General features: G+C 32.8%; 1 protein-coding gene and 1 pseudogene across 5 annotated transcripts; both read left to right on the top strand.

Moving 5' to 3' along the window:
* Positions 1–1526: 1526 nt before the first annotated feature.
* LOC123195454 (poly(ADP-ribose) glycohydrolase 1-like) lies at positions 1527–6393 on the top strand. 5 transcript variants are annotated; one of them, XM_044609145.1, is made up of 11 exons: positions 1527–1890; positions 2401–2592; positions 2862–2965; positions 3200–3404; positions 3499–3603; positions 3820–3938; positions 4542–4685; positions 5035–5161; positions 5364–5558; positions 5855–5917; positions 6103–6393. In XM_044609145.1, the coding sequence occupies exons 1-11, from the start codon at positions 1645–1647 to the stop codon at positions 6226–6228; spliced, it is 1626 nt and encodes a 541-aa protein (XP_044465080.1). In that variant the 5' UTR covers positions 1527–1644; the 3' UTR covers positions 6229–6393. The 5 variants fall into 5 exon arrangements, with proteins under 5 accessions (XP_044465080.1, XP_044465079.1, XP_044465083.1 ...); XM_044609144.1 differs by having other exon boundaries at positions 5358–5558; XM_044609148.1 differs by lacking the exon at positions 2401–2592 and having other exon boundaries at positions 5358–5558.
* Positions 6394–11796: 5403 nt separating this feature from the next.
* On the top strand, positions 11797–15342 carry LOC123195701 (annotated as a pseudogene).
* Positions 15343–23769: the final 8427 nt, after the last annotated feature.

Raw genomic sequence — 23769 nt, 5'->3', positions numbered from 1 at the left:
AAACGGCTAGAAGATTATATCCCAGGTCTTTATTCTTTTTTTAAATTTAATTTTTTATACTTTAAATCTTCAAGCCAGCTCTAAAGACTTTTTTTAAAGAATTCAAATGTATGTAATGTAGTTAGCCAACTAAGAAGCAATTACTTACATACTATCCTATAGGGGAAAATTAACTTCAGCAAAAACTTACAGCAGTCAAAGCAGCCTCTGAACCCTTATGCCCAGATTTACCGCCAGCACGGTTTAAAGCCTGTAATTATAATGCAAGGCAACAGTAATGAACCATACTCTATCAATAGCATCAAAAAAGAAACTCTGAAGTCCTTGTTTATGCAGCACAGTCTCATATATAAACTATTGTACGATAACTTACCTGCTCCATGTCCTCACAAGTAAGTAAGGACACCAAATACGCATGGAACACCTACCTACAAACAAAATAATAAACAGCTTCAATTTGCATCATGAAACTGAAGAAGATGTAGTGCCAAGTAGTGATGCGCACATTCAAAACAAAATTGAAGCTTTGTATGATAAAGTTAATGACAAGATGCATCCTGCAATTGAATCTTAAAATTACTAAACACATTTCATTTATTAATAAAATCCTGTATGTATGATTAAATTAACAAAATTTAGCGGGGTTAACTGATTTTTTCACTTTCGGTTACATTATTATATATAGTAAACTTTGCAATCCTTCTTCAAAATGAGCAGTATATTTATGATAATTGGAGGTGAATTCAATTCAAATTTAATTTATTTTATTTAATTGATAATATTATTAATTTTATTATTCTTCTTTTATAAAAATATTATTTACCTGCCAAAATCCTAATAATATTTTTTTGCCAATTTGATTTTGAGTCAATCTGGATCCACCTTTAAAAACAATCCTCTTTAGTTATTATATAGATTTCATTTCAATAATATTTAATATATTGATAATAATAGTATAAATACGAATATAAATATTGATAATATTTTTTAAATTAGTTATAAAGTAATATTTAATTATATGATAATATAATTTTATATGAATCTTTAATTTATAACCATTATTATTATTATATGTAATAATATTTCTTATTACATTTAGAGAGAATGAGAATAGGAATTTTAAAAGAAAATCACAAATATTAGAAGGAAGAAATGATTTATTGATAATAGTTTCCTTTCTTTCTTTCTTTTGATTGTTATATTATACAACAATTAATATAAAAGTAAATCAAACAAATTGTTATTTTATAAATAAATAAATACCGAATGATCTTCTTAAGGTTTTTGATAGGAAATAAAACCATTTTGGTCTTTTATAATTCTATATATATACCAATACAACCAATCAAATCCGATTAGATTAGATTAGCCTAGCATGGTTCATAAATCTTTATCAAAAAAATCACCGCCAAATTTTCGTATATTAAACAATCTAAAGGCCTCACGTTGATGGGATGGGACAGGAAGAATGCATATAAGGGTATTATGGTCATTAAAATGTGTTAATACGAATTTTAATAAACCCCCAAAGTATACGCAACGAACTCACTAACCAAAGCTACCACCAATTACCAGTAAGGCATAAATAAATAACTAATCTAAGAAGAGTGACTGCGACGCACGAACACGAAGAAGAAGAAGAAAATGGATAAAAGACAAGACTTGAAGTCAATTCTACCCTACTTACCATTGTTGGTTCGGGAATCAACTCTATTTTGGCCTTCTAAAGTAGTGGAAGCTCTTAAATCAATGGCGAAAGGACCCGAACACAGCCGGGTCAACTCTGGAGAAATGCTTTCTGTGGCCATTTGTGATATCAGAAGCTCGGTATCTCTCTTGGAACCTCTCGCTCCTTTTGCCCTCAACGGTTACGCGCTTTTCTTTGATGATGTAATTCTCTCTCTCTCCTGAAAAAGTAAATTTTATCAGTTTTCTGTTAATGAGTATTTTTTACCTGAATTTTTGGGGTTATAGTTGAAATTTGAAGAGACTTTTAACAACTGTCGATTTATGTATTTTTCTGGATTTTTTTTGGTTCGATGATGTTATGTTGTTGATGTTTCAATGTGAAGTAAATTTTTTGTTCATGGGTATGATTTTCACTTGACTTTTGTTGGTTTGTTGAGTTTTTTGTGGTTAATGTGATATGGAATTAATGAACTCTCTGTTGATGGTTAGGTTTGATAGTTTGAATGTGAAGTAAATTTTATCAGTTTTGGGTTGATAGGTTTGGTTATGGCATACAATCATGAAGAACTTGCTAGGAATAATACTGTATGTCAAAAGCTCTCTTTTGAAGATAATTTGAATAAGCATAAGATGTTAGTGAACAAATTAATGGAGTATGCAATTACATAAAGACATTATTATCTCTTAAGCTGAATAAGGAGGATTATGCAGCTTGTATCAAGGGCAGAATCAACAAAATGGTTTGAAGAGGTTCTTCCAGCCCTAGCAAATTTTCTCTTGCAGTTGCCATCTCTGTTAGAAAGTCACTATCAAAATGCAGATGATTTTCTTAAAAGATGTGGCAACAAAACGGGTCTTCGTATATTGGGTCGACAAGAAGCTGGCATAGTGTTCCTCAGCCAGGTATCTTTATATTTGGTCTATCAATTGTTAGGCGTACAATTCAGTGTTCTGTCAAAGCTAAGATATATTTTAGGTCTACTAAAAGATCCCATGTATAAGTTGCATAAAGTGCTTCTTGTGTCATATAATCTTATTAGATAAGACACCACCTTATCATCATATGCATTGTTTCTTGGCCTTTTCTGCTGGTCTCATTGCTTATTCATCTTTGTTTTCAGTTGTTTCTCTAATATAGCATAATCATTGATAGTGTATATGTTGCTTTTCAGGAATTGATTGGTGCTCTTCTTGCTTGCTCGTTCTTTTGTTTGTTCCCAGTCACTAATAGAGGTTCAAACCATCTTCCAACCATCAACTTTGATGAATTGTTTGCGTATGTAACCTTAAGCTTTTTAGTGGACCATTTAAAATATATCATGCATATTAGAAATATCATAGTGAAATTTGTAAATTTGAATATGTGCTATTTAGGCTTGTGGATATTTCCATTGTGTGATGGATAGAGTGTCTTGCACCAATGACTCTTACAAAAGTCAACTTTGACAACTATTTATTTCAATTTCTTGAAGCTAGTAAATGAATTGTGAAAAACTTTCATCTTTTTCAGGAGTCTATATGAAAGTTACAGTGAAAATCAGGAAAATAAAATAAAGTGCATTGTACATTATTTTGAAAGGATATCTTCATCTATGCCTGTTGGATCTGTCTCATTTGAGCGAAAGGTTCTTCCTTTAGACCATCATCCTTTATTCATCTCTTATCCCGATGCTGATGCTTGGAGCAAATCTGTCATACCCCTCTGCCCTTTTGAGGTAATTCAAGATACTTCTACAATTATTGTGTTTAATTTTATTTGTTTAGTTTTGCTATTTTGAGCTGTTGATAAGGTAATTATATACTTTGTAGGCTCACAGTTTAGGCTTAATGGAAGATCACTCCACTGATTCTCTTCAAGTGGATTTTGCAAACAAGTATATTGGAGGTGGTGCACTTCGTAGGGGCTGTGTGCAGGTTTTTTTTTTTTTTTGGTTAAATATTAAGATTGTAGAGTCCTTCATTGTTTGTGCCTGATAAGGTATATTTCATAACCTATATTTCAATTTATTTTCCTAGAATATTTTTGTTTGGCATGTGCAATATTTACCTTCTCATTGTCTTCTTGGAAACTGTCTCAATTGTAGAATCTGTGATTCTTAAAATTTTCATCTTTATTATGATCTTATGTAGGAAGAGATCCATTTCATGATCAATCCTGAATTAATTGCTGGAATGCTTTTCTTGCCTTCCATGGCTGACAATGAGGCTATAGATATTGTTGGTGCAGAAAGGTTCTCAGATTATAATGGGTAAGTCTTACTCAGTGAACAGGTAAATCCAAGATTTGATTCAATGGGATACAGACATATAATATGATGCTTTACTGACTTTATATGTTTCTTATTTAATTATATTGGCTGATTTTATGTAATTGAAATAAAACCTATGTTGTGCGGATATACTAAGTTATACATTATAAGCCATCTAATCATAGTTCCAACTATGTGTTTAATGTTAAAATAAAATTTTTCTAAAATGCTTATATGAAACTAAAATAGCACTTTGTCAAAAAAGTACAATCTCTTAATTCTTCTCGTACATTTATGCAAGACTATTGTAAATAAATGTAAAACCTAAACAGTTTAGAAATCCTTTATAGTGCAGCAACTTGGGAATTATCCATCAATTAGTAATTATAAAACCTGAATATCAAGATACTATCTTGATATGTTATGTCTTCATTGATTAGGTTAAGCATTTTTTTTATTTTCATCCTTTCTTATTATACATTAATGATTTAAATCTTTTATATCCCTAAAAGTTGGCAGTATCAAGCATATGTACGTAATTATTTTTAATCGACTTGTGTTGTAGTTAATTTCTGGTCATTGTATCATCTTTTTATGGTGTAGGTATGCCTCGTCATTTCGTTTTTCTGGTGATCATGTGGATAAACGGAATGTTGATGTTTTTGGGAGACGGAAAATTAGGATAATTGCTATAGATGCATTATGCTGGCCTGGAATGAAACAATATGAACTAAAATACCTCCTTCGGTATGCAAAATTTTATTTTGAACACCTCAAATACACACAAGAATACATGTCACTTTATTACAAACCTCAAATTGATCAGACTATTCATCCAAGTTACTGATTTGTTGAGTGATGTTGCTGTCAAATCTCATCTTGCATAATTATCTAGTTCAAAGGATTTTGCTTTTTTTCTTAAGGGTTTATGCCATTTGTTCCTATATCTAGAAGCATTAGACACTTAAGACAAAAGTTAAAAAGGTTTATGCCATTTCATTCTGTAAAATCTGCAGTTTTCCTTGCTCTTTTTTAATTTTTTCCTCCCTTTGTTAATCAAATATTATTTTGTATTTCAACTTTTTTCTTTTGATAGGGAGACAAATAAGGCACTTTGTGGGTTTATTGATCAGTCTAATTTTGGCCAATATGAGAAACTTTTTCCAGACGGGGGACTTTACGAAGCCAATGATGAAGACAACATGCCAAGGAATAAGTTTTTGGTGCGAGTTCTTAATTACTTTGTCTATTAATTTTCTACTTAGTTTAAAATCATTTATTGGCAGACATGTTGAACTAGCTTTTATAATCTAATAATTTCGTTTGTAGTTTTGCAAATTTAGAAACGATTGAACTTGCTGTTGAACTAGTGCTCAAAGATTAAAATGTTAATTGTTTTCTTAATTTACATTTTAATAGTTACAGGAAGGTTCCTCAACTGCCATTGAAACAAATGAAGATAAATCTGTCAATCCAATGCTCAGAAATTCTGACCCGAAGAGTAGTCAGTTTCGGAACCATAAGGGTTTTCCGGGTATTGTGACTGGGAATTGGGGATGTGGTGCTTTTGGGGGAGATCCTGAACTGAAGGCTATAATTCAGTGGCTTGCAGCTTCGCAGGTAAATTGTTCTTCATAGGAAAATTCATTATCTTATAAAGGCCTTTCTATAAATTCCCACCACCAAGATACTCAATGTACATCATTTCTTGGGTGGAAGGGCTAGTATATCAAGCCTTAATTTTCTGGGGAGTTTCTAAGTCTTTTCAGTGCAGGTTTTCCTGATTCTTTCCTTTTATTTATGTGAGAAGTTAAGTTTTTGAAATGAAATTACGAAAGAGAAACTATATCTCTCCTACCTCATTTTTTTTATTTTTGTCACTGGTATTTAGAAAAGAATTAATATGTTTCTTCCAGGCTTTAAGACCTTTAATGTCATACTATACATTTGGTGTGGAGGCATTGGAGAACGTGGGTCAGGTACTGATCTTTTTCTTTTTTTGCTATTGCCATTTCCATGAATCTGCATAATTCATGTATATGGCTAGACTTTTTATACCATTGTGTCATGTGGCTTTATGACATTCATATCTTGGTGCATGATCCTAATCTGCTAAATATATATCTAGTATGGTGATGAGAATTTGTTTGACATTGAAATACAGGTGACACAGTGGATTCTTTCTCATGAATGGACAGTTGGGGACCTCTGGAATATGATGGTAGAATACTCATCACAACGATTGAAGGGAGAAACCAGTGTTGGGTTCTTTACTTGGCTCCTTCCATAATTAACTTCTCATTAATCAGAGATATTTGACTCACCATATATCTAGTAGCTTCATTTTTAGGAAGATTAATTGAGTTAGCTTGCACCATTATCTTTTCTGTAAATCATGTTCTTTGAGTTGTACATTCCTGTGAAAAATAAAATCTGTAGTTGTCGATTAGTCAAATTGGGATTATTTTGTAAATTTAAATACTTTGTTCTCCTGTTCCTTCCTAATTCTTGCTTGCAAAGGGAAGGTTCTCAATGGCTTCAGTGTAGTGATCTGAATGCATAGCATAAGTTTTAATGAATACTTCCTGAATCTGAGTTGGGGTTTTTGATGATGTTTCGTGGATAACATGTATTTTATTGATTATAAGCGATTCAGACTTATTTATAGTTTAGAGTAAAAACTCTGATCATTAGAAAATATTAATAATTTAATTTATGAATTCATCTTTTCCCTCAATGAGTTTTTTTTTTTAATTATAAAATATAAATGAAAGAGTCTAAAAAACAAATAAAGAAATAGCAGGATATTTTTGAAGAAAACAAAAGCTTTATGTGAAAATAAAGTACCTCAAGGAGCGCACCTTATCCATGAACAGAGCAGCTGAGCTCTGGGTGTAGTGAGGATTTTCAGAAGAAGAGGGTGGTGAGTCATTTCTCTCCTTTTATCATTTCTTTTTAATTATTTTCTTTAGTGTTTCTCAGTTGCTTATTGCTTGTAATTATATGAAACCACACACACAGCATTAGTCCTTTAATTGCCATAAAAGGTTAGACTGTTCTTGTATTGTTTTCTTGTAAACTCATTCAAGTTATTGATATACTCGACCTTGAAGTTTCTGACGGTCATACTTCTGCTAATGTAGTTTTGAGTTCAGTGTTTACTTGGGATATTGTCTTGTTCATGATATTAGCATGCTATACTACTATTATTTGAAGAGGAGGATATGAACAAATAAACTTTCTTTGGATAACAAAACTGCATGAATTGGAGTGCCTATGAAAGCCCGTGATATGGGCTTGGTTGTTCTGCTTAGATTGAGTTGGGGAAATTCGTCTCTCATTTCACTCTTAAATTAAGTCATCAAAACACAAATTAAGTGCAAAATGTAAAAAGGACATAAAAATTTTTACATGGTTCAATTAAAATCTATCTTAGCCTATATCTATGGGATCATGTCTAGCTCAAATCAAGTCACCAACCAAAAACTTAACTGTTAGTTACAAAGTTGAAATTAAACACACAAGGCAAAAAATCTCTTTTAACTAAATTAATTTAATAACTCTCATTCTTTCAGTAGCTAATGCCCAGCTTTGAAACACATCGAGTTTCTCATTCAAATTGTTAAAGATCCCCTTAAACTTTAAGATGAAATTTTTTCAATTGTTGGTCTTGAACTCCCTTCAAGTACCAACCATGAAGTTGTATCCTACGATTTGAACCAACAAGCAAACCTGAAAGAGAAGTAGTAGAAAATCAGATAACAAAAATACTAAACAAGCTGCACAAAATAGCAGATGACCTAACTACAAAAAACTCACTTAAATTCCCAAAAAATATGAATGTATATAATCTCAAGAGTACACATAGACAACAAAGAACAAATTCGAATACAGATAAAGAAGTTTAAAGTTCTACTTAAATGGAAAATCAACATCCAAATGTTCGCACAAAATGCAATCATGTCCGCACATATAGCATACTAATTGTGTGCACTTCAAAATAAGATGTAAGCACAAATTTTCAATAGTTTGCCAAATTGCTACAGCCTACATTTGCTACCTTCACGCTGCAATTTTTCAGCCTTCACATTCCTGTTAACATCACAATATGTTCATGGTGCAATGGTGTGACAATGACATCAACATATCCAGCAAGCCCTCTCTGAAATGGATTCAAGATCAGGATATATAGTTCCTCGCCTTCAGTAGTTCAAGAGATGTGATATTTGAGATTTTTGCACTCTCTGATTTTGCAGAAATTACAGAGGTTTCATAACACTTCAAGAACTGCTTATCCAAGTTGAAATAGTCATACCATTATATATAGTAACTTATCACAAGCAACATCACTTCATTTTCTTCTAGTTAAAATTGCTGCTTTAACTCTTTACTGGTATTTAGAACTACAGACATTTTTCCTGTCAACACTGCATTCTTAGATATCACCTTGAATGTGAAAAACAAATTAGGCTCCAAGGAAAAAAGGAAAATTATATCGAGTACGCATAAAATAAGTCTACATAAAAAAAGAAAGAATATCTCGCGTGCCTGCAGTTGGCAAACATCACATGCTTTTGACTGGTTATGCTTAAGACAGGAGAGGATAACATATCAACTTCAAGGTAACTGCTGAAGCTGACAAATCAATTTAGCAATGACAATAATAAACGCCGTCATCTCTCCAAATGAAATTGCTTTTAGAAAAATGAAATACCTTATTACGTAAGAGATTCATTCTTAACGATGCTTACCTTATCTTTCAATCATTGCATTGTGATCACAAAATAATTAAAACCAAGGTGCTACAGTTCTGTATTGTATTTTTCTGGTAAGAGGAAATAAAATCTATATATATATATATATATATATATATATATATACATATATATATTTATGTATATATATATACATATATATATGTATGGGTAAGCAAATAAGTTCACCTTTGTTAACAGATGCTTCAATTAGAACTGCAAATCCGTGTTTTGTAACTTGACCATGAGATTTGACAGACTCCATGTATAACACACAAGAAGCAAAATGTACAATTAGATGTGATAAACTGAAATTATTTTTTATCATCAATTATTAAGAAGTTTAGTGCAGAATGTTACAAATTTTGCTTACATGAAGTTGGAGGACTAAATTTTGAATATTTGAATCGTAGTCACTTTCCATCCACCTCAACAAAAAAATGGACTGATCATCTTAAAACAAACCCAAATCTGGTAACCAAAGATTATGAAGGATCTTAAGCAAATATATGTATCAATACTTTGCAAAATATTGGAATTGAATTGAGAACTTTCTTCAGTTACCTTTTTATGCACAAAAAAATGCTGAAAAGCCCTTCAGGGTAAAAACATGAGCCAACTTTTAGCCTCATTATTTAAATATTCTTGTATCCAAATAAAGTACTCCAACTTTGAATTCAATCAAACGGTTCACTTGCTTCCTGCTATAGAAAACATAAAATTGAGGCAGACCACTTGATTCTAGAGAATAAACAGGGGACAAAAGGTTGTAGAATAACGACACATAATTTATTGAATACTAAGTTACGACGATAATCTAGAAAAAAGTTTAGATTTTTGAAATTAACAAACCTGGATTTGAATGAGACAATCCTCTTATTGATTCTTCATTTTGAGATACAAAATTGTTCAAATTTCTGCCTCCAAATGTTTCTTCCTCTCAATGGTCCATATGTAACTCTTCTAAATCATAGGAAAATGAAAACCAAAAAATCTAACGTGATCAAAACTCATGCAAAATCATTTCAACTTCACAAGGTGTATTATTGAAGTTAATTTAATAAATAAAAGATGCTGAAACTACCTGGCCAAACAGAGATGATTATCTAACTCCATGCTTTGAATTCAACTCAGTTCTTCCTCCTTTGAATTGAAGATGAATTTTCCATCGATTTTAACAATAGGGATGTGAACAATCTTAGAGCAATACTTCCCTTTATCTCTCCTCCAATGTTTTTTTAGCAATGGACATCTGTAAATTTCTAATTCCAACAGTGAGGGTGGCGGGCTTGACGAGGATTTGAACTTTGGGCAATATGGAAGATCAAAGGTTTGAAGAGAAGTAAGATTTCTCAGGCATGCAACTAATTTGAGCTGTCGGCATTCAGTAATATGCAATTCTTCGAGGGAGCAGTGGCTTCTAAAAGCAGGAATTGATTTGATGTTTGGGCAGTTATGAATCTTGAAGCTTTTTGGTGATACGAGGCTTCCTAGCTCTGAAATTGAGTTCAAATTTGAATACCGAATTTCTAATCTCTTAAGAGAGGTGAGTGTGCCTAACTCTGAAATAGATATGAAGGGTGTCAAATTAAAGATTTCCAAAGATTCAAGAGAAAGAGGCATTCGTTGGTCCTCCGATAGAATCATCTGCGACTCTTCCAATCCATTGATCCTAATACTTTTAAGAGAGGTGAGTTTGTGCAATCCCCATCTAATTAGTCTCTTACTCATTTCTTCATCTCCTATGATATCAAGATTGATTAGGCTGGTTTGAATACCTTCTATTGGCAACGACACCAAACCATCTGCTATGCTTAATTCTTGAAGACAAGTAAGATTCTGTAGGCCTGATAATTCAAGATTTTCAACACCAATTAAATCAATCTTTTTAAGACATGAAGTATTGTTCAATGCCTCTTTTATTTAGCTCTGGACAATCCCAAATATAGATGTATTCAAGTTTTTTATGTTCGCACCAACTTGACAACAATGTTTTGAGATTTGTGCAGTCACTAACCTCTAGTTCTTTGAGTGTGTTAGACAACAATCCTTGCGATGATAGACACGAGAGAGATTCGCATTGTTCAATCTTCAAGTTCTCAAGAAGGGTACAACTGATATCCTTCAAATGTTGTAAATTCTTACACCATGATATCTCAAGCATTTTTAGAGACAAAGGCACAATGTTTCTCTCATTGAATAATAGAGAACCACACTTGTGAATTGTCAATCTTTCTATGTTGTTTTGCTTCAATCTTTCTGGTAAAGATTTAGAGCCTTACAACTTTCAATTTTAAGATCACTCAAATTAAGAAGAAAGATTACATTTAGAAATGGGCTACTACAATTTCTTATATATAAGCTTTTAAGAGAGGTGAGACTATCACTCCCTTTTATTGGCTTTTCAACACAACTGAAATTGACTCAAACAATTTTCAGAATCTACATCTACAATATTTGGAAGAGACTCATTAGACTTAAGGGACATCAACTGACCAGTGGAACTACAAGTAGACACCACTTCCACACACTCATCAATTCATAATATGGCAAGCTTTGGAAAACTTGAGAATGAAACCATCAATTTTGCACACTTCTCAATGACAAGTACTTCTAGTGAAGGAAGATGACCATGCAATTCTACTATAAGTTCATGACAATCAATAATGGAGTGCTCTCAGAGTTTTGGGAATGTTTCAACATTCTCATTTTTCCCTTTGGTGTCCCAACTTTGACAATTTTGTAAATTCTTAAAATAAAGAATCTCCAATCTATTAAAAGGACTTTGCATGTCTATTCTTTCCAGTTTTGGCATCCCTTTGATTACTAACTCTTTAAGGAAGCTCAATAGACTTTGGGAAGGTAAGTTTGTGCAATTTTTACAATCTTTCAATTTAAGGACCGTCAATTTAGAGAGTGATGACGAAGTCCTTAACCATGATGAAAATTCTGAACCACATCGAAGAACTTGCTAGGAATCATACTGTATGTCAAAAGCTCTCTTTTGAAGAGAATTTGAATAACCATAAGATGTTAGTGAGCAAATTAGCGAGTATCCAACTACATAATGACATTATTATCTCTCAAGCTGAATAAGGAGGATTATGCAACTTATATCTTGGGTAGAATCAACAAAGTGGTTTGAAGAGGTTCTTCCAGCACTAGCAAATTTTCTCTTGCAGTTGCTCTCTCTATTAGAAAGTCCCTATCAAAATGCAAACGATTTTCTTGAAAGATGTGGCAACAAAATGGGCCTTCGCATATTGGGTCAACAAGAAGCAGACATAGTGTTCCTCAGCCAGGTATCTTTATATTTGGTCTATACATTGTTAGGTGAACAATTCAGTGTTCTGTCAAAGCTAAGATATATTTTAGGTCTACTAAAAAATGCTATATATAAGTTGCATAAGTGGTTCTTGTGTCATTTAATCTTATTAGATAAGACACAACCTTATCATCATATGTATTGTTTGTCGGCCTTTTCCACTGGTCTCATTGCTTATTCTTCTTTGTTTTCAGTTGTTCCTCTAATACTTTATAATCAATGATAGTGTAAATGTTGCTTTTCGGGAATTGATTGGTGCTCTTCTTGCTTGCTCGTTCTTTTGTTTGTTCCAAGTCACAAATAGAGTTTCAAACCATCTTCCAATCATCAACTTAGATGAATTGTTTGCGTATGTAACCTTAAGCTTTTTAGTGGACCATTTGAAATATATATTGCATGTTAAATATATCATATTGAATATGTGTGATATTTAGGCTTATGGATATTTGCATAGGGTGATGGATAGAGTGTCTTGCGCCGATTGCTAAGATTTGAGAGTAATTAAAATTAGTTAGTGATTATTATCAGTTGTTGTAATAAACAACTTTTAGGAATTTCCATGCTGGCATGGTAGTTCTAATGTCTCAGAATGACAGGTTAAGTTTTAGCTCATGAGTTAGCAATTCCGCTTTTTCGATGATTTGATTTTCATGGGTTTGGGTTTGGCTGGTGAAATCAATTGATTTCATCTTCAATTTGATTTGCTTTGTTTAAACAGTAATACTATGTGTACACATTTTTTATACATAATTTAGATACACAAATGATGTGTTATAATGTTATTGAGTGTTATTTTATTTTTAATTCAAAATCATTAAATCACATGATGACTGAAATGCTTTTCTTGCCTTCCATGGCTGACAATGAGGCTATAGAAATTGTTGGTGCAGCAAGATTCTCGGATTATAATGGGTAAGTCTTACTCAGTGAACAGGTAAATCCAAGATTTGATTCAATGGGATACAGACATATAATATGATGCTTTACTGACTTTATAGGTTTCTTATTTAATTATATTGGCTGATTTTATGTAATTGAAATAAAACCTATGTTGTGTGGATATACTAAGTTTTACATAATAAGCCATCTAATCATGGTTCCAACCATGTGTTTAATGTTAAAATAAAATTTTCTAAAATGCTTATATGAAACTAAAATAGCACTTTGTCAAAAAAGTAGAGTCTTTTAATTCTTCTCGTTCATTTATGAATGACCATTGTAAATAAATGTAAAATCTATGCAGTTTAGAAATCCTTTATATTGCAACAACGTGTAGTTGGGAATTATCCATTAATTGATAATTGTAAATCCTGAATATCAAGATACTATCTTGATATGTTGTGTCTTCATTTATTAGGTTAAGCATTTTATTTGATTTTCATCCTTTCTTATTATGCATGAATGATTTAAATCTTTTATATCCCTGAAAGTTAGCTGCATCAAGCATATGTACATAATTATTTTTAATCGACTTGTATTGTAGTTAATTTATGCTCATTGTATCATCTTTTTGTGGTGTAGGTATCGTATCCCTTGTCATTTCGTTTTTCTGGTGATCGTGTGGATAAACGGAATGTTGATGTTTTTGGGAGACGAAAAATGAGGATAATTGCTATAGATGCATTATGCTGGCCTGGAATGAAACACTATGCTATAAAATACCTCCTTCGCTATGCAAAATTTCATTTTGAACGCCTCAAATACACACCACAATAACACATGTCACTTTCATTAGATGCCGCAGATTGGTCAAAATATTCATCCAAGTTACTGATTTGTTGAGTGATGTTGCTCTCAAATCACATCTGGCATAATTATCTTGTTCAATGGCTTTTCCTTTTTTTCTTAAGGGTTTATGCTATTTGTTCCTATATCTAGACGCATTAGGCACTTGAGGCAAAAGTTAAAAGGGCTTATGCCATTTCATTCTGTAAAATCTGCAGGTTCTCTTTCTCTTTTTTTTTTTTTTTTTTTCTCCCTTTGTTAATCAAATACTATTTTGTATTCGACTTTTTTGTTTTGAGAGGGAGACAAATAAGGCACTTTGTGGGTTTATTGATCAGTCTAATTTTGGCCAATGTGAGAGACTTTTTCCAGACAGGGGACTTCACAAATCCAAGGAAAAAGACAACATACCAAGGAATAAGTTTTTGGTGAGAGTTCTTAATTACTTTGTCTATTAATTTTCTAATTAGTTCAAAATCCTTTATCGGAATGTCAATAGGATGTTGGCAGACATGTTGGACTAACTTTTATAATCTGCAAATGTAGAATCAACTGGACTTTCTGCTGTACTACTGCATAAAGATTAAAAAGCTAACTGTTTTCTTAATTCACATTTTAATCGTTACATGAAGGTTCCTCAAGTGCCATTGAAACAAATGAAGGAACATCTGTCAATCTAATGCTCAGAAATTCTGACCCGAACAGTAGTCAGTTTTGGAACCATGAGGATTTTCCGGGGATTGTGACTGGGAATTGGGGATGTGGTGCCTTTTGGGGAAATCCCGAACTGAAGGCCATAATTCAGTGGCTTGCGGCGTCGCAGGTAAATTGTTCTTTATAAGAAAATTCATTATTTTATGAAGGCATAGTTTAAATTCCCACCTTATGAAGTATATATATATGCTTATTGCTACCAAGATACTCAATGTGCATCATCTCCTTAGTGGAAGGGCTAGTAGACCAAGCCTTAATTTTTGTGGAAGTTTCTAACCTTATTTGGAGCTGGTTTTCCTGTTTCTTCTATTTATGTGAGAAGTTAAGTTTTAGTAAAGAAATAATGATAGAGAAACTATATCTCTCCTGCCTAATTTTTGTTTTTGTCACTGGTATTTTGAAAAAGAATTAATATGTTTCTTCCAGGCTTTAAGACCTTTAACGTCATACTATACATTTGGCACGGAGGCATTGGAGAACCTGGGTCAGGTACTTATCTTGTTCTTGCTATTGCCATTTCTACTTCATTCAATATCATTATGAATCTGCATAATTCATGTATATGGCTAGACCTTTTATACCCTTGTGTCATGTGGCTTTTATGACATATGTATCGTGGTTTATGATCCTAATTTGCTAAATATATGTGTAGTATAGTGATGAGAATTTGTTTGACATTGAATTACGAGTGACACAGTGTATTCTTTCTCATGAATGGACGGTTGGGGACCTCTGGAATATGATGGTAGAAAACTCATCACAACGATTAAAAGGAGAAACAAATCTTGGGTTCTTTACTTGGCTCCTTCCATCATTAACTTCTCATTAATCAAACATATTTCACTCCTCGTATATGTGTTAGCTTCATTTTTAGGAAGATTAATTGAGCTAGCTTTCACCATTTTCTTTTCTGTAAATCATGTTCTTTGAGTTGTAAGTTCATGTGAAAAATGAAATCTGTAGCTGTTGATTGGTCGAATTGGGACTATTTTGTAAATTTAAATACTTTGTTTTCCTGTATCATCCTAATTTTCGCTGTGAAAAATGAAATCTGAAGTGTGATCTGACTGCAGAGCATAATTTTTTATGAATACTTCTGAATCGGAGTTGAGCTTTTTGAGGATGTTTCATGGATAATCCTCTGTTGCTTATTCCTTGTAATTATTTGAAACTACTCAGAGCATTATTCCTTTAATTGTTTTGGTGCATAATGGTCATAAAAGATTAGATGTTCTTGTATTGTTTTCTTGTAAACTCATTAAGTTATTGATGCACTAGACCTTGAAGTTTCTAATGGTCATACTTCTACTAATTTTGTTTAATTCTTGCATCCCTACTGTATTTTTATTATCTAACAATACCTCACAACTCCCAACAATCAAGAGTACATATGAAAAGATATTTTTATTTGGATAAAGAGCCTGCTTTTAAGGGGCACTTGCTCTGAAAAATGTTTTATTACCAAAATTAAAATGTCTGATTAGAGTTAATAAAAGAATACTAGTATATTATTTTACTTAAATATCTTTAGGTATAATTATTCTAAAATATTTTTTTATATTATTTGTTATATTAATTGAAAATAAGATTATTTTTGCTCTAACAAAATTAATAAATAAGAGTATAATTATAATAAAATCAAGATTACATTGGTAGTCTTTTAATACTTAAGATAGATGTGGTAATCAAATCGTCACTTATATTACTTATAAACCGAATAAAATAATATATGTAATAAAAGATAGATTATTATAATAATTTTTAATCTCTTTTAACCAAACATCCCCTTATTGTAGTGCCTATAGGAGTTTGTGATATGGGCTTCGTCATTCAGTTTAGATTGAGTTGGGGAAATTCGTCTCACTTCACTCTCAAACAAAGTCATCAAAACACAAAGGGAAAAGGACTATTTCCCACCCATTTTTTAGGCCATTCTCAAACTTATACCTATGAAAGATGAAAAACACCTTTTTCCACCCATGACCAAACTACTGTCTAAATTTTTAGTTAGGGACAGAGGTAAAATTGTTATTTTAATTATAAACCTTAAAACTTTAAAATTTCACCATTTCCTCCCTCCAAGTTTTAAAAACTAACACCTCAACCTATCCTCAAAGTTTGAAAAGTTTAGATTTCACCCTTAGGGTTTGCTTCCTTCTCTGTCCACCACCAATGGCTGACGCATTCCACCGATCTCCCATCTCTGACTACAAAGGACGATGAAAGATGACCCTTCGTTGCCCAGATCTGGATGACGAAGCGTCGCCCTTCATCGTCTAGGTGGAATGACGAAGAGAGACCTCTTCGTCGCTTCATCGTATCATGCATTGAAGAGATCTCCGTCTCTTCGTCACACCGTGCGACGAGGAGATGAAGATCTTTTTATCGCACCACCGCCGTTGCACCAGGAGGAGGCAGGTGACGACGTCGAAAGATGAAGTTGAAGAATGAGGGTGAAACTGCTATTTTTGAAAGTTATGGGGGTCGGCTGCATTTGGAAAAATATGGAAAACCTAGGTTTGGGGGTGAAAATGTTACTTTTCAAAATTTAAAAACTTTAGATAAATGTGAAATGTTAGTTTCTTAAACCTAAGGGGCGTGAAAAGTAATAAATTTTATAACTTTTTAATATAAACAGTAAAATGACTATTTTACCCCTCCCTTCAACAGAAAAAATTAACATAAGTTTGCCTATGGGTGGGAAAATGGGTTTTTTATCTTCTGTGGGTATAGGTTCGAGAATGGCCTAAAAAATGGGTGGGAAATGGTCATTTTCCCGAACACAAAATAAGTGCAGAAAGTAATAAAGACAAGGATTTTTACATGGTTCAGCTAAGATCTATCTTAGCCTACATCCATGGGACCATGTCCAGCTTAAATCAAATCACTAAGCAAAAAATCAATTATTAGTTACAAAGTTGAAATTAAACATGCACAAATATGAAATACACCGAGTATGTCACTCAGGTTGTTCAAGCTCCCTTTGAACTTTAAGCTAAAATACGTTCAGTTGCTGGTCTTGAACTCCTTTCTAGTACCAGCTGTAAGGTCATATCCCACTATTTGAACCAACTAGCAAACCTGAAAGACAAAGATTAGAAAATTGGAGAACAAAAACGTAGAACAAACTGCACAAAATAACAAATTACCTAAGCACAAAAAACTCATTCAAACGTTAGTGCAATACAGGATGTATGTTTAGGTCAAAAAAATTCAGCCGAGAGAAGTGAGCTTACATTCCCAAAGAGAGTGAACGCTTGTATATAATCTCAACAGTATATCTAGATGACAAAGAACAAATTCGAATACAGATAAAGAAGTTAAAAGTTGTACTTAAATGGAAAATCAACTTCTAGATGTTCACACATATAGCATAATGAATGTGTGCTCATCAAAACAAGATGTAAACACAAATGTTCATAGTTTGCCAAATTCTTACAACCTGCATTAGCTGCTCTGTTGCCACAATTTTTTGGCCTTTAAATTCCTTTTATCATCATAAGATGTTCATGGTGCAATGGTGTGACAATGAGATCAACATATCCAACAAGCCCTCTCTGAAATGGATTCAAGAATAGGATAGTTCCTTGCCTCCAGAAGTTCAAGAGATGTGATATTAGAGATTTTTGCACTCCTTGATTCTGCAAAAAAGACCTGAGCTTGTCATGTGACTGAGATCTCATAACAAGAACTGCTTATCCAAGTTGAAATTAGTCATACCGATATGCATAGTAACTTATCACAAGCAACATCACTTCATTTTCTTCAGGTTGAAAATGTTGTTTTAACTCTTTACTGGCAACAAGGACTGAAAGACATTTTTTTTGTCTTTCAGCCAAGGTGATACATCAGTTCATTGAACCAATGTCCATCTCAGACTTCCACTCTTAGAAATCACCTTGAATATTTAAAGGGAATTAACCTCCATGGAAAAAAAACAATAGGGAAATTTGATTGAGAAAGCATAAAAGTCTACATTAAATAAGAAAGAATATCTCTCGTGCCTGCAGTTGGCGAACGTCAAATGCTTTTGACTAGTTTTTTTCTTAAGAGAGGATAACATATTGACTTCAAGGCAACTGCTGAGGCTGAAAAATCAATCTAGCAATGACAATAAAACACCTTCATCTTGCTGAATGAGATTGCTTTTAAAAAAATGAAATACGTAATTACATGGAAGATTAATTCTTGATGTGCTTACCTTATTCTTAAATCTTTGCATTCTGATCACAAAATCTTTAAAACCAGGGTGCTATGGTCCTGTATTATATTATTCACGTCAGAGGAAATAAAGATTGATTCAGTTGGTAAGTTGCATAGATTTCAAATAAAAAAGTTGCCTTTCTTGAAAATATAATGAAGAATATATATATATAGAGCTAAGCAATCAAGTTCACTTTAGTTAACAAATGCATCGATTAGAACTGCAAATCCAAGTTTCGTAATTTGAGCATGAGATTTGATGGACTCCATACATAACACCAGGAGCAACATAAGCAATTAGATGAGTAACTCAAATGTTACCAAATTTGCCTACATGAATTTGGAGAAGGAAAATTTTGAATCTTTGAATCATAGTCACTTTCAATCCACCTCACAACAAAATGGACTGATCATGAAGATTATGAAGGAACCTAAGCAAATATATGTATCAATAATTGCAAAATATTGGAATTTGAATAGAGGACTTTCTTCAATTACCTTTTTAAGCACAAAAAATACTGAAAAATCTTTCGAGGTAAAAACATGAGTGAACTTTTAGATTCATTTTTTTAAGTATTCTTGTATCCAAATACAGTACTCCAACTTTGAATTTAATCAGTGGTTCACTTGCTTCTTGCCATAGAAAACATGAAGTCGAGGCAGAGCACTTGTTTCAAGAGAGTAAACAGGGCAGGAAGTTGTAGAATGAAGAAATGTAGGGCTGCTGTATCACAAAATTTTCATATTATCATCAAATTTGTGGAATAACGACATAATTTATTGAAAATTATGTTATGATAACAAACTTGGAATTGAATGAGACAATTCTCTTTTCGATTCTTCATTTTGAGATACAAAATGGCTCGAATTTCTGTCCCCAAATGTTTCTTTATCTCAATGGTGGTTATGTAACAAATCTAAATCTTAGAGAAATGAAAATTTCAAAATTCATGCAAAATAATAACAATAATAACAACACTTTAACATGATTTTATCTATTGGATATGTATTCATAATTACATTATGTATCAAAATCATGACTATTCAAGTTAATTTAACAAATACAAGATGCTGAAATTACCTGGCCAAAGTGCCACTGTGAATATCTCTTTGATGATCATCTGACAAGTCATAATAAGAGTAAGTTAAGGTAGAGAATCAAACAATACTCTGTCAATGTAAAAAACTATGGATAAAATGACAAACCTTGAATGAAACAGAGATGATTATTTAACTCCATGCTTTGAATTCAATTAATTCAACTCTATTCTTCCTCCTTTGAATTGAAGATGAATTTTCCATCTATAAGAACACTAGGGATGTGAGCTATCTTTGAGCAATACTTCCCTTTGCCTCTCCTCCAATGTTTTTTTAGCAATGGACATTCCTGAATTTCTATTATCAGAAGTGAGGGTGGCGGGCTTGGCAAGAATTTGAGCTTTGGGCAGCTCCAAATCAATAATGCTTGAAGGGAAGTAAGATTTCCCAGGCATGCAACTGATTTGAGCTTTGGGCAATCAATAATATACAATACTTCAAGGGAGTAGTGGCTTCCAAAGCCAGGAATTGATTTGATCTTTGGGCAATGCATAATATGGAAGCTTTTAAGCGACACCAAGCTTCCGAGGTCTGAAATTGTGTTGAGATTTGAATACTTAATTTTCAATCTCTTAATAGAGGTGAGCGTGCCCAAATCTAAAATAGATCTAAAGGGTGTCAAATTAGAGATGACCAAATCTTTAATAGAATAGGGCATTTGCTGGTCCTCTGATAGAATCAACTTCAGATCTTCAAATCCATTGATCCAAAGACTTTTAAGAGAGGTGAGTTTGTGCAATCCCCATCTAATTGGTGTCTCACTCATTTGGATAGCTCTATTGATATAGATATCAATTAGGCTAGTTGGAAAACCTTTTATCGATAGTGACACTAAAGAATTTGTAATCCTTAATTTTTGAAGACCAGTAGGATTCTGGAGGCTGGACAATTCAAGATTTTTAACACCAGATAAAGAAATATGTTTAAGACACGAATTATTGTGAAATGCCTCCTTTATTGACTTCAGCCTTAGACAATGACGAATATTGAGGGATTCAAGTTTTTCGAGTACACTCCTGCTTTTTGACGACAATGTCGTGACATTTGGTCAACCTTCAACAAGAAGTTGTTTGAGTGTGTTAGGTAACAATTCTCATAATGATAGACAAGTGAGAGATTCGCAAGAGTCAATATCCAAGCTCTCAAGCAGAGTAGAACGAATACTCTCCAAATACTGTAATTTATGACAAAATGATATCTCAAGTGTTTTTAACAACAAAGGCAATGTGTTTCTAGCAATGAATAATAGAGAATCACAATTTTCAATTCTCAATCTTTCTATGTTGCATTGCTTCAATCTTTTCGGTAAAGATTTTAGAGTTTTGCAGCTTGTAATCTCAAGATCAGTCAAATTAGGAATAAAGATGGAGTTTAGAAATGAGATATTACAGTATGTAATATATAAGCTTTCAAGAGAGGTGAGACTATGACTCTATTTTAATGGCTTAACACAATTAAAATTTTTAGTCAACCAATTTTTAGGCTTTGCATCTACAATATTTGGAAGAGACACACCAGACTTAAATGACATGAATTGATCAGTAGAACTACTAGTAGGAACCACTTCCTTGCACTCATCAATACTTAAATTGATGAGCTTTGGAAAATTTGAGAATTAAACCATCCACTTTGCACACTTCTCAATGACAAGTACTTCTAATGAAGGAAGATGATCAAACAATTCTCTAGTAAGTTTGGGACAATTAATAATGGAGAGCTCACATAGATTTGGGAATCTTTCACCATTCTCATTTTCCCCTTTGGTGTCCAAACATTGACAACTTTGTAAATTCATAAAATAAAGAATCTCTAGTGAAGGAAGATGATCAAGCAATTTTACAGTACGTTTAGGACAATAAATAATGGAGAGCTCATAAAGATTTGGGAATCTTTCACCATTCTCATTTTCCCCTTTGGTGTCCAAACATTGACAATTTTGTAAATTCTCAAAATAAAGAATCTCCAGTGACTTGTAAGACCTTTGCATGTCTATTCTTTCTAGTTTTGACATCCTTATGATCTTTAAAATTTTAAGTGAGCTCAATAGGTTTCGTGAAGGCAAGCTTGTGCAATTTTCACATTTTTCTAATTCAAGGATGGTTAATTTAGAAAGTGACGACGAAGTGCTTAATCCAAGACGAAAATTCTAAATCCCCATAAGATCTAATTGTTAGTTCTTCTAGATTGCATGGAGGTTTCAACATCTCAAGAATATTTTTTTCTTCTCTCTCTTCTCGCAGGCCATTAACTTGAGGTCCCTATTCTAATAACAACACTTTTAAATCTTTTTTGTTGTTCAATATATGCCCACCTATTTGCTTTACATTATTTGCATTCTCTAACTTTAAAATGTGAAGCTCACCTTCAAGAAAATTTAAGCTTTTCAAATCTTCCAAATTAGAACTTGATTCTTTGCCCACTATAAAATTAGATAACATTCGAAGATTTTTTAATTGCTTCATTTTGGATGGCATCACTTATAATAAATTCCCTCAACTTATATCAAGATAATATAGATTAGTCAAACATCTTATCTTATAAGGTAACTTCTTGAGACAAAAACAATCTTTTAATAGCAGAGTTTGCAAGTTCAATAATTGGCTTATTGACTTAGGCAAAATTTTGATCCTTGAAGAAGAAAAGTTTAAATACCTTAAATGCATCAAATCTCCAATTGAATCAGGCAAATAAGTGATCTGGTACCTTTCTAAAGACAATATTCTCAACTTCTTTAACCGTGGCAACACATCAAAAAGAACCATTGCACATGGAAAATGTTTCGAATAAGAATTCTTGAATACTGGAAAGAATGTTCTTAGTCTTTTAAATTTTTCCAAGTCCTTGAAAAATCTTTTCCACTACATTTATTAGCTATATAAGAAAGGCAACGAGTCTTTTCAAATGTTTTTGGTGACTTAGTATTAGCTCCCTCTCCAGAAATCAATTAAGCTAGATCATGTAAAAGGTCATGCATTACATATTTAGAATTATCACTAGTTGATTTTTGAAAAAGTGACTTTGAACATAAATCCCGAAAATACTTATCTACCAAATCTAGGTATTGATTTAATGGTTGAATAAGACCTTCCACCATCCATAGAAGTCCAAGTTCCTTCTCCTTGGATTCATAATCTTTAAGGAAAATTGCACAATAGGAGAAACATCTTTTCAAATGTGGAGGAAAATGGTAGTAACTTAACTTTAACATCAGAAGAATCCCACCTGTATTTGATGAGTCCCATATTTTATTGTTTAGTATAGTTTCCCACTTCTCAATCTCCATAGAGCATAGAAGGCTCCCAAGAGTCTTTGCAGCCAAAGGCAAGCCTTTACACTTTATAACAATTTTTACACTCCTTGGTCTCTTCAGGCACACGAGGAGTTTTACCCACAAATGCATACTCCATAAACAATTGCCAACAATTTTCATCAGATAATTGCCTTAATTCAAAAGGTTTAGAGGATCCCATTATCTGTGCTACTTTTTTACTGCATATAGTTATAATTATTTTACTTCCCGGAGCACCTTCAATAAATGGAGACTTTAAGGTTTCCTACAAGCTAGGGTTCTCATTCCAGGCATCATCCAAGACTAGGAAAATTTTTCTTCCACGTACTTCCTCTTTCAATTGTTTTTGCACTTCATCTAAAGTATCTAGTTTGCTAGACTCTTTGTTGATTGACTCAAGAAGTGACTTTGAGATTCTGAAAACATCAACATCATCAGAGACAAAAACCCATAATTTTTTCTCAAACTTGAAATCCTCCAATTTCTTGTCATTATACACGTCACAAGCAAGCATTGTTTTGCCAATTCTTCTCATGCCCACGATTGCTATCATAGAAAAGTTAGCATCTCTTGAGACCATCTCAAATATTTTTTCTTTGGCTTCATCTCTTCCGTGAATAGCTATTCCAATTGGTAGACTTGAACTTTGTGGTCTTTGCTGTATAGTTAATGTAGCAACACTTGATGCCCCACCAGAACTCTCGTGTATTAATCCAATTTCAG

This window comes from Mangifera indica, chromosome 14, assembly GCF_011075055.1.
Source record: "Mangifera indica cultivar Alphonso chromosome 14, CATAS_Mindica_2.1, whole genome shotgun sequence".
Lineage (NCBI taxonomy): Eukaryota > Viridiplantae > Streptophyta > Magnoliopsida > Sapindales > Anacardiaceae > Mangifera > Mangifera indica.
This window is presented reverse-complemented; position numbering and strand designations above follow the sequence as displayed.